The 12,312-nt window shown below is 43.9% G+C and overlaps 1 protein-coding gene across 1 annotated transcript in view; it reads left to right on the plus strand.

Annotated features, from left to right (window-relative positions):
• The window catches only part of TIAM2 (TIAM Rac1 associated GEF 2), a 115,387-nt gene that overhangs the window by 17,011 nt on the left and 86,064 nt on the right, over positions 1-12,312 (plus strand). Inside the window, exons 6-7 of the mRNA XM_040238728.1 lie at positions 9,753-9,938; positions 10,973-11,119. Coding sequence (XP_040094662.1) covers positions 9,753-9,938; positions 10,973-11,119 — 333 coding nt within the window. The remainder of the gene's footprint in view (positions 1-9,752; positions 9,939-10,972; positions 11,120-12,312) is intronic.

Genomic DNA, 12,312 nt, shown 5'->3' on the forward strand with positions numbered 1-12,312 from the left:
ATTATGTGTTGTCAAATGTTTAGATCCAGGGAGAGGAAAGGGAAATTGGGCAACATTGAGCTGGTCCTGGCTTTTTTTTTTTTTGGCCTCTTGTTTTCTTTCTCTGTTTATGGCCACAAGAAGTCCAAGGAAACATTTTTTTTTTAAATTTAAATGTTCATTAACTTTAAATTTTTTCATTAATTAAAACTAAATTTTCATTAATTTTTTCATTGTTGGTAAATGCTTCATTGATGATGTCAAAATTGGTGCTGTTTTTCTCTTGGGAGAGGGGAATTACTTTCATATGACCCCCCACACAGATCCAAGGGTCTCTGGTGGTTGGATGGCCCGGAGAGGAACTCTTTTCAAGAATTATGGTAATTATAACTTGTGACCCATGTGCATTCTTTGGCAGAATCATTGCATGAGTATTTAAAGTACTGTGCTAATGCTACTGATTTTTCATTTTGGTTTTCCCTTCTCCGACCCCCCTCCCCCTTGCTCTCACCCCTTCCCCCACACCCTTCCCTTGATCCCCTCCCCTGCACACAATCACCCTCTCATATTATGTTGCTGAATTTCTGGTAAGAAACAATTGGGTTGATCTTTAGGCATTCCACCTGAAAATATTCTCCTTACCAGACCCACAGTTTTTAAGGTTGTAATTTATTCATGTTTTCCCAGAGGGCTTTGCAGCAGGTAATGTGAGCTACATTTGCTGTGCCCACTGTTCTACACTCACTTGCCAGATGGTTGTAAAAAAACTATTTTTCTCTATACTTGCAGACACAGAGTATGAAGCCTTAATCGGCGGGGGGGCGGGGGGGTGGCGAGGGGGAGCAGGCACATGCTTAGGATTACTTTTATGAGATGGTTTTGGACTAGAGAATGTTCTATGACATAGAAAGGCAAAGGTATTTACAAATCCAATCAATAAGAACACTATCTCCTAAGTATCCCAGAAGTATATAGTTTTCTCTAAAGTGCCTTTTAAAAACTTCTTTAAAAGCGCAGTGCTTTATCCAATTACCATTGAAAACTCTCAACCTCACTCTATTTTATTTTACATACAAGGAAATAATTTATTTACGCAGCACTTTTCCCCGGAGATCCCAAGAACCCCAGATCTAGTCAACTTGTCACCTAATGAGAGCTGAACTGAGAGTATACATTACATCATGCGAGATGAAGTCTCTGGAACAGGTTTTCTTTGAAGAGCTTTGGTTGGAGGAGCTCCTTGTCAATTCCCTTTTCAGATAAAGTCGCTATTGCAGTAATAACAGCCGAGTTTCAAGCCGTCATGTGGGGACATGCTTGGCTTGGAAGAGACCATCATGTGTTCTTGTCCGCAGGCCTTTTGGGGACTCTTTGGGGCAGGATGACGCCACTTGCATTTGGGCATGTCCAATTGGGAGCAGACCGTCCACAAGGCAGTTCCTTTTGAAGTTCTGAGGGAGGAAGAGCTGTAAATTAGGTCCAGTTCTTGATTTTCCTTTCCACTTATTATTTTAAACAAGTGAATAAAACCTCCCCACCCTTAGGCGATCTTGGCCTCCTCCCGGATGGCTCCCTGTCCCAATCCTGACTCTCTCTGGGCCTTTCTCACCTTCTGGGGTCAGCTAGGAGCAGGGAGGTGATACCCTGGAAGGAGCAAACTGTCAGCTGGTGGGTTTGGGACTGCACTGGGTTTTGTGAACCATGGGCTTTGTTTTCAATATTTGCTTAGTTTTTTTATTTAAAAATATTTGTTTATTTATTTGTGGCTGGGCTGGGTCTTCATTGCTGTGCAGGCTTGCAAAGCAGGGCCCACTCTAGTTGTGGTGCAAGGCCTTCTCATTGTGGTGCCTTCTCTTGTTGCAGAGCACGTGGGCTCAGTAGTTGCTGCTCACGGGCTCTAGAGCACAGGCTCAGTAGTTGTGGCACACGGGCTTAGTTGCTCTGCAGCGTGTGGTATCTTTCTGGACCACGGATCGAACCTATGTCTCCTGCATCGGCAGGCAGACTTTTCACCACTAAGCCACTAGGCAAGCCCTTGGGTAAAGTTTTAAAATCAAAAAAGGATGGATTGAACTCAGATCACTGGAAACGGCAGTGAAAGGAACAAAAGGAACAAAACCTTGAGGAAAATAATGGGTGTGCATGGAAGCAATACGGGGAACAAAGCATTGGAGTGTGTTTATGAAGGGGATCTGAGGGAGACAAGGCCAGATTACCAGGGACTAGGCAACACAAGACACCCTGCAGCAGGCCGGAGGGGTGGCACGTAGAAGAAGCGCTGAGGATAGGAAGTTAACATCCAGTTAGTTCAGACTCTGGGCCAGGTGAGCATGCAAACTGGGAATTTGAAGAAGACGCTGTCTTTGCCCTCAGAGGCTCCTAGTCAAGCAGGGTGATAGACAGCTAAGCACATAATTTTGGCATAATAGAATGAATTCAGAGCGGATGATATTCCAGAGTGTTGTGAAAGACACATGGGGAGTTCAGCCTCCTGTGTAGTCAGGGAGGACTTCCTGGAGGAGGGATGCCCGAATTGCCTCTCAAAGAATGAGGGGTTAATCAGGAGAGGAATAGCAAAGGGAATTACAGGCCAGGAGTTGGCGTGAGCCAAGGCAGAGTGCTCTGAAATGATGCAGTCATCCTGGAAGTTTGAATTTTCAGCACATGATGGGTAGGTGGTGAGAGGTGAGGTGTAGCAGAACTGTCTTCTCTCTTCTCTCTAAGGCTGCAGAAGCTGCTGGTTTTGCCCTTCCTCAGGTGCTTGGGCCACACAAGGCCAGAGTGGTTTGCATCTAACAAGAGAATCTGACCATCAGATTCCTGAGATTAAAAATTGCACAGTGGCTCCCTGTTGCTTACAAGATAAAGTCCCTGATGACATCTCTCCTCTTGACCTTTAGCTGCAACATTGAGCTTCCTGTGGGTTCCACTTCTTTCTTTGGATTTTCCCTCAGGCAGAGAGGACCCACGTGGACCACATGCCTACTTGCAGACTGCCCCGTCCCCTCCCCCATCATTGGACTCATCCCTGCTTGTCTGTGATGAAGGGTTTAGCTCCTCCAAGGAGCTGCCCTTGACCGCCCTCCCCACCCCTCCATCAGGGACCCTACTATGCTCCGATAATTTTCAGGGTCGCTCTTTGTCTCACACACTGTTCTGTAATTATCCCTTTGAGTATAAGGTCACTCCTAGAATAAAATAAGAGCTCCTAAGGGATGCATAGCTGCCCCTCCCTCACCATCTGTTTCCCTGGTACTTGGTTCCGGGTAGATCGTGGACACCCCTGCCCTGTGTCTCCTTTCCTCTTCCCTGGGCTGGGCCCCACCCCAGCCCCTCACCAGCTCCTGGCTCCTTTGCTTCGGGCTTCGCTCTTTCATTCACCAGTGAGTATCTCCTTTCATGTCTCACTCTTCATCCTTACGGTTTCCAAGGCTACCGCTCAGGACTCCTCAGGCCGGGATCCTGTGTGAGTCTACAGTCACTCCACATGGTCAGGGTGTCTGTATCACCCATCTGATGGATGAGTGCGTAGACGCTGGGACAGATGAAGGAATTGGTCCAGTGTTGTCACATGGTGTCAAGTGTCCGAGCTTGAACACAGATCTGTACTTCTAATGGGATCCAGCCTCGCACAAAGATTTGTGAATCCGATTGCGCTTTGCTGGCAAAGGAGCCAGCTGATGCACAGTTTTGTGGCAAGTAGAAATTAATCTTTAATTTGCTTGTTTTCTTATCTTGAATGTTTCAGCTGGATATGATGGGAAATATATTTATTATGAATGCATTTGGCAAGTGAATTTGATGGCATATGAATATCTCAAAGGGAAAAATAAAACATAACCAATATTCTAAACCAGTAGCCGGTTGCTCTACCTACCAGTTGACTCCAGTGTTTTCTGTGTTACTAGCTGGGTTCTTCTGTGGACGTCGGTTTTAGTGCTTGGAAAATATTGTTTGGGAGTTTTTCAACTCACTCTGCCAAAAAAGGAAAAACAAATCTTTTAGGACCAACTTAGAAAGGGATAAGTGACCGAATACTGTGATCAGATTGCTAAACGGTAGAAAATATTTTTCTAGGAGTGTCGGGTGTGGCAGGAATGTACTTGTCATCTTTTTAATGCATCACTTATTCATCTGTTATTTTTAGCATTAGCCTTCATCTCCTTTCCCTCCCACTTTCTAGAGTGGACCATGGCCTTTCTGAGCTCATTAAATAAATATAGACATATTAGCCATAAAGAGGAAATTTTTGCATTGTGTTTGTGTCAGTGCTTAATAATGGGAGTTTTCCTCAGTTTTTTATTAATAATTTGTCTTTTAAAAATGAAAGATAAAACTTCCTTTGCATTCATATTAATTTTGTGTTTTGTGCTAAGAAATGAAAGCTCAAGCTACATAGCAGTTGAGTTTTAATTTTCATGTCCAGATGAAATAAAAAAATGTCTAGGCGCAATAGAATGTAGAAAGAAGGGGGAAACTGTCTTGGTTTAAGGGAACTGATTTGGGGCATTTTCATTTTTGATCATATTAGGAAAAAAATCTCTAGAAATTCCCTGATAAATGTCAGATTGGGTAATATTAGTGTTTTCATAATGATGAAACTTTCCGAGGTAGCATGTATGATAGATACAAAACTGTCTTCTGTTTCTTTCATTTAAAAAGAATGTATCTTTATCTCATCGTTTGAGGGATAAAGGGATAAAAAACATGTTTTCCTTTTAGTTAATGTTACTTTAAATTTGGACCAGACTTGAATATCAAGGCTGGTAGGAAATTGAGAGGCAAGATGTTCGCCCAAATGAGAGAGCAGATAGTCTTACGGCTTCTCTGTAGAACACCTGGGGATCTGTGGGGAGAAATATAGTTGATGATTAGATGAAAATTTAAATGAAAGTTGCACAGTAATTACTAGACAGTGCACAACACCAGCCTTATGAGCAAGAAGACCTGGGCTCAGGGACTGTGTTCTAAGTGCTCTGTGGAAGCCTGTTCCCACGTGCTGTTCCCATTAGGATCAGCTTTGGGCCTTGGCCAGCCTGGAAGGGCAGCTTATTGTGTGACCCTGGTCAAGTCACCTCCTTCCTGAGCCTCAGTGTCCTCTGCTGAGGAATGCCTGTGTCCACTGGCATTCTCGGTATTACAAGATCTGTATTAGCTCATGGGTCTGGTGTTTGCACTTCTCTCTCTTCTCCAGTTAACCCACGCACCTGAATCCATGCCCTCACCAGACTTTTACCTGCGTATTCTCCCAATGTCCTTCTCTACAACTGCGGTGAGCCTCTGGGAAGAAAAATCATTGTTACTTATCCAAGCTCAGATCCTCATTTAACCTCTCTGACTGATTCTGTCCATAAAGAACCATGACCTTTAAAGCAAGATAAATATTGTCCTCACACATGCACTGGATGTGTGACTAATGATGGCTTACTCTGCCACAGAGCACTTCAGGAATGAAGGCGGTGTTAGTCAGGGTTCTCCAGAGAAACAGGACCAATACGATGTGTAAAAAATATATTCACAAAGAGAGCCATTATAAGGAATTGGCTCATGTGAGTACAGAGATGGGCAGGTCCCAAGATCTGCGGTGAGTCAGCCAGCCACAGATCTAGAAGAGTGGACAGGGTGGTTCGCATCTGAAGCCTGGCAGCCCTGAGACCCAGGATGAGCCAGTATTTCAGTTCTAGTCATCAAAAGCCAGGAAAGAAGCTGGCACCCCAGTTTGGAGGCCCCTCACAAAGGAGGGATTCTGCCTTGCTTGGGGAGGGTCAGACCTTTTTCTAGCCAGGCCTTCAACTGATTGGATGAGGCCCACCCACATGAGGGAGGGCAGTCTGCTTTACTCAGTCTATCCACTTAAGTGTTAAACTCATCTGTAAACTCTCTCAGAGAAAAACCCAGATTAGTGCTTGACCACACATCTGGGCACCTTGTGGCTCAGTCAAGTCGATGCATAGAATTAACCATTAATACTAAGTTTAGGTTAAAAATGCTCTCTATAACATGCAGTATTGATTGAGATACTAGTTCTCTTGAAACATAGTCACATATATTAACGAAATTCTTGGTCTTTGTAGGATCTGCTTTGGGCTCTTGGAGTCTCCCAGCTCCTCCTCTCTTTCAACAAACCTAAGCATCAGAATCCATATTCCTCCTATGAACTTACCTGCCTTTTGTCCCAGGGTTTTGAGCAGAGAAGTCTGGGTGTGCTAAAGATTACAAAATGTTTCTGACAGAATTTGGAGATTCCCTGTGTATTGTTGAGGATAGAGCTGTCTTTTCTTTCCAGTGATGCTTCGATGTGTGGTTATTTAAATACATTCACTGATGCCTTTTAAAAAAAGGTTTGTAAACTGCAGAAGTCAGTGATAATATGAGATTGTCATCTTCCCTGATCTATAGTGTTTGACCTGGACCTGGGTTTTATTTTATTTGCTATTTTGTCTTTTTGTTCCTCTGTGGATGCTATGGGCTTCTGTATTGTCTGGTACCCAATAACTCACTGGTTTCTTTTCCCTTCATATCTCTACTCTCTCCAGAACCCCTAAAAAGTATCTCATTAGCTGTTTCACATGGAGTTATAAATGAGAGATAGGCTTGAATACATTACCCAACCTAGAAATATCTGCATGTTATTAAAAGACAAAAGAATGTGTCTACAATTGCGGATTTTCAGGTATTAGTTTGTAAACATATTTGTGAGACAGAACTGGGAGTGTAGTTTTTGCTGGGTATTATAGTTTTCGGTCGGTGTAGTTTGTGGTTACATAATACCCATCCATTACTGCTGGGATCTAGAATTCTCTAATACGGTAAGACTACAGAGAGATTTGCTGTTCAATTTGATCTGCCATGTTAGTCTGAAACAGTGGTCCTCACTCAGGCTGGGTACCAGAATTGCTAGAGATGCTTTTAAATTAAATGTCTGCTTTTCTGGGCCTCATACCTAATGAGTAGGCTCATCAAGTAAAAACCTGGGCATTTTTGTTTTTAAAAGCCTTCAGGTCATACTGGTATTGATTCAAGGCTGATGTCAGTGGGCTGTTACATCACTAGCAAGGTCATACAGTGTAGTCAGTGAAGTTAGAGATTGAGATTTTTCAGTGCACTCTGGGAGATTTTGTTGTTTTGCTGACAAACTATGATAAATCAACAAATTACTTGTTTAGATCTTGTAGCCATCTTATTTCTTTCCTGTAGAAAGATGTGCAGTGATCTTCCTAAGAAATGGATACAGAGAACTTCAGTTCAGTCGCTCAGTTGTGTCTGACTCTTTGCAACCCCATGAATTGCAGCACGCCAGGCCTCCCTGTCCATCACCAACTCCCGGAGTTCACTCAGACTCACATCCATCAAGTCCATGATGCCATCCAGCATCTCATCCTCTGTCGTCCCCTTCTTCTCCTGCCCCCAATCCCTCCCAGCATCAGAGTCTTTTCCAATGAGTCAACTCTTCGTATGAGGTGGCCAAAGTATTGGAGTTTCAGCTTTAGCATCATTCCTTCCAAAGAACAGCCAGGACTGATCTCCTTTAGAATGGACTGGTTGGATCTCCTTGCAGTCCAAGGAACTCTCAAGAGTCTTCTCCAACACCGCAGTTCAAAAGCATCAATTCTCCGGTGCTCATCTTTCTTCATAGTCCAACTCTCACATCCATACCTGACCACTGGAAAAACCATAGCCTTGACTAGATGGCAAAGTAATGTCTCTGCTTTGAATATGCTATGTAGTTTGGTCATAACTTTCCTTCCAAGGAGGAAGTGTCTTTTAGAGGGACCCTAAAGAGCACCCAGAATTTGTTATGCCTTTTCTCTGGAGATGGAGGGAAACAGAGTGTTCATTTTCAGAGATCCTTCAAAATACCATTTATTTAGGATCAGGGATTGACCTGGAAAGTGTACTGTGAAAGGTACTGTGAAAAGGATCTGTTTGGGTGCAAAGCTTGGCAAAACTGGAAATGGCAGTTGCTGCAAATGAAATGACATAGCTCTCGTAGGAAATTGTTGTTAAGACTTCACTACAGACCTTCCCTTGAATTTCGAGATTCCTCTGAACACTCTTTGAAGCCCAACTTCTTATTCTGTTCTGAATCTCTGTGTTGGCAACTTCCTAGAGCCTTTCTTCGCCTATTCATTTATGGTTAAATGAAGGTAATGCTTACGTATAATATACTTTGACATCCTTGGAAGAAGGGAGAGTGGCCTCCCCAGAGTTTGCATTTCTTTATCAATTTATGAATTCAGTTTTGAAGAATACATAGAAAGTTTTATATTGTAAATAATTACATGTGTCTTTAAACATTTTTTAAAATTTATTTTTGGCTGTGCTAAGTCATCACTGATGCACGGTTGCTTTTTTTTTTTTTCCCCTCTCTAGTTGTGGAGAGCAAGGGCAACTCTCTAGTTGGGATACATGAGCTTATCAATTGTGGTGACTTCCCTTGTTGCAGAGCACAGATTCCAGGGTGTGCGGGCTTTAGTAGTCATTCCCAGGCTCAATATTTGGGGCACATGGGTTTTTGCTGCTCCGAGGCATATGGGATCTTTCCGGATCAGGGATTGAACCTGTGTCTCCTGAACTGGCAGGCAAATTCTTTACCACTGAGCCACCAGGGAAGCCCTGTGTGTTAGTCACTCAGGCGTGTCTGACTCTTTGTGACCCCATGGACTGTACCCACCAGGCTCCTCTGTCCATGGAGATTTTCCAGGCAAGAATACTGGAGTGGGTTCCCATTCCCTCCTCCAGGAGATCTTCATGACCCAGGGGTTGAACCCAAGTCTCCCACATTGCAGGCAGTCTCTTTACCAACTGAGCCACCAGGGAAGACCTTGGCCCAGTTATATGCCACTATATATCTATCTATACTGCAACTTCTTTATCCATTCCTCTGTTGATGGACATTTAAGTTGCTTCTATGTCTTGACTGTTGTGAACAGTGCTGCAATGAATATTAGGGTGCATGTATCTTTTGGAACTGTGCTTTCCTTGGGAAGAAAATCCAAAAAGATGGTGTATGCATATATATGGGTGATCCACTTTGCTGTACAGCAGAAACTAACACAACATGAAGCAACTGTGGAGTCAAGTGTTAAATCACTCACTTGTATCTGACTCTTTGCGACCCTATGGACTGTAGCTCACCAGACTCCTCTGTCCATGGGATTCTCCAGACAAGAATACTGGAGTGGGTTGCCATTTCCTCCTCCAGGGAAGTCCTATAAGTGTCTTAATAAAGACGTATAAATGGTGATTCTTTCCCAGTATACTTAAAGTAGGAGTAAAAGCTCTGTCCTTATGCCTGAAGTTCATCTGCTCTTTCTTGTTTCACGAGTCATTCTGAGAATGTACAGAAATGTGCAATCACTGCCTCCATTCATCCCGCATCTGTTTGTGTGCAATTCAGTTAATCTGGTTTAAGATCAGAGGCTATGAATATAAATGTAACAAAGTGAAGTAACTGACTTATAGTTGAGCATCCTGCCTTAAGCCAGCATGGTTTTCAGCGCTGGAGTTCTCCAAAGGTCATGCCATGGCACCATATTGGGACCACTGGTTTGGTTTTGTCTTTGGCTATCCTGATGTAGAACAGTGCTGCCTGACTCCATTGGTTTTGGTGGGAGGGCTTGAGATGGGGCAAGCAGGGAAGGCTCATTTGAGTCATGCAAAACCAGCTAAATGATTTTTTCCTTAAAGTTTGTGAAAGGGGTCACATTTTCAATTTGACCTGTGAAAACACCTCATTTTTATTTAAATTAATCCTATTCTTGCTTAAACAGATCCAGCAATGGGAGCAGAACCTGGAGAAGTTTCACATGGATCTCTTCAGGATGCGCTGCTATCTGGCCAGCCTGCAGGGCGGGGAGTTGCCGAACCCCAAGAGCCTCCTTGCTGCTGCCAGCCGCCCCTCCAAGCTGGCCCTGGGCCGGCTGGGCATCTTGTCAGTTTCCTCTTTCCACGCTCTGGTAAGTTTCCAAGGAAAGGCGGTTCAGTGGCATGCAGGGAGCACTGCGGAAGCTCACCTTTCTCCAGCTGGTTGACACTCGGCTCTGCTGTGACTTAACCCAGTAACTGGCCAGGGCCACCCAGGGACCCGGTGCTGGGGGAGGGAGGGTTGGTGTCCTGCTGTAGAGTGCCAGCTTCTCTGCTGCTCGTTTTTGGAATCCAGCTTCCCAGGTGGTGCAGTGGGAAGAATCTGCCCGTAAACAAGGAGACACAGGAGATGCGGGTTCAATCCCTGGGTCGGGAAGATCCCCTGGAGAAGGAAATGGCAACCCACTCCAGTATTCTTGCTTGGGAAATCCCATGGACAGAGGACCCAGGGCTAAAGTCCATGCGGTCACAAAGAGTCAGACACAACTGAGCATGCAAGCAAGTACCCAGCTACTAAGTATTCCCATCTGCGTCTGCCCTTCTGTCTCTTCCACCTCGTACAGTCAGGAAGGTAGAATCCCTGAGGAACGGGGACAATGGTGTGAAGAATTGAAGGGCTGATTGAAGGTGCTTAGATCTGTTCTGCCGAGAGTTCCACTGGGTTTTGTGAGATCGTTTCTGTGTGGGTGGCTTCCGTGGATAGCAGTGGCTCAGTCTGGGGTCTGAAGGTGGTTCTGCCAACCCTACTGCCCACCCTGGAGAGATGTGACTGTGGTAGCTAGACTTACATTATCTAGAAAAGAGATCTCTGGTGAATGTGCCTCTGCTATGTCAGACTTGGAGTAACTCTAGGGACTGGTCAGAACACCTGGCTGCTCAGATGGTAGAAAAGCCACCTGGAGCGAGGGAGACCTGGGTTGGATCTCTGGGTCGGGAAGATCCCCTGGAGGAGGAAATGGCAACCCACTCCAGTATTCTTGCCTGGACAATTTCATGGCCAGAGGAACCTGGCGGGCTACAGTCCATGGGGTTGCAAAGAGCAGCTGAGCAACTAACATTTAGCGGGGCTTATTCCTGTTAGGACATAATGCACTTTATGATGTTTCTAAACTGTGTTTTAAATCAGGTATGTTCTAGAGATGACTCTGCCCTTCGGAAAAGAACTCTCTCATTGACTCAGCGGGGAAGACACAAGAAGGGGTTGTTTTCTTCATTAAAAGGCCTGGACACACTTGCTAGAAAAGGGAAGGAAAAAAGACCGTCTATAACTCAGGTGAGTTGCTCGGCGTGGGAGGGACAGTAGACCAAGCGGGAAATCCCTGATACGCTGTGAATCATACACGTTCACCAGCCTTCAGAATGAGATCAAAGTTGCTTCAAAGGGATGCAGTCTCAGCATTAACTTTTTTTCCCCAAAAGAAAACACTCAAGTTGCTCACACTCTTTTTGGCACTCCCAAAGAGGTGTTCACACCTTACCTCTGCAGCGCATGGGGACGCAAAGGTAAGACTCCTCAGAAAAGCGTCTGCACTTGTCATCGCCTCTGGGAGTAATTGTCATAGATTTTCTGTTATAACCAACATGTAAAGTTAATAATAGAATCACAGCAACTGAATTCTGTTGATAGTGCCAGACGCTTTGCTAATTTCATCTGTATGACATGAAGTAGGCATTGTGTCATCAGTTATTACAGATGAGAAGCCAGAGACAGGGAGAGGTGAAGTCACTTCCTTTCCTTGTTCCTGAGGCAGCTGAGAGTCAAGGCTGAGGCTTGGTCTACCTGGATCCTACAACACGGGACCATTGTTGCTACCTATTATCCTAGAAAGAGGATGAGTGGCTATTTAAACATGCCAAGTAAAAATAGCCTGAGCACGTATTATTGAAAGGTGGCCCATGGATAGTGAATTGTTTTTGGAACGTTTTGATTACTCATATCTGAAATATTTCCTAATGCTGCAAATACAGTATGTGTTGATGATTTTTTATGTTGCTGAGCGGTATGTTTTAGGATTATTATTTTTTGTAAGACTATTGGAAAGATAAATGATCACAAAATGAGTTGGTCATTTAAGTGAATAGGGAAAATGTGATGAAGTCCAAGGAAGTTCTTGTTTTTATTTCTGACAGATAGCTGTTATTCTGAATATGCTGGCAGAGAGGGTCACATTTTATGAACTTTATTTTCTAATTTTATATGGATATACACATTTAACTTGTGAAACAGTTTCATGAAACAGGTGAACAGCAGGGAGAGAATCAGCTTTTGTGACTTATCTATAACCCTAAAGCAATAAAGGTGGAAGTGGTAGGAAGTGGATTGGTTGATTGAAAGATAGCAAAAATACATGCAACCCTTTACTTGGCCACTATTTTGTATGCTCACAATCAGAAATGATATCGTGTTTAAAAATTGTGATTCTATTTGTACTTCAATTGTGAAATTAATCATTTGTTGGTTATAAA

This window comes from Oryx dammah, unplaced genomic scaffold, assembly GCF_014754425.2.
Source record: "Oryx dammah isolate SB20612 unplaced genomic scaffold, SCBI_Odam_1.1 HiC_scaffold_4, whole genome shotgun sequence".
Lineage (NCBI taxonomy): Eukaryota > Metazoa > Chordata > Mammalia > Artiodactyla > Bovidae > Oryx > Oryx dammah.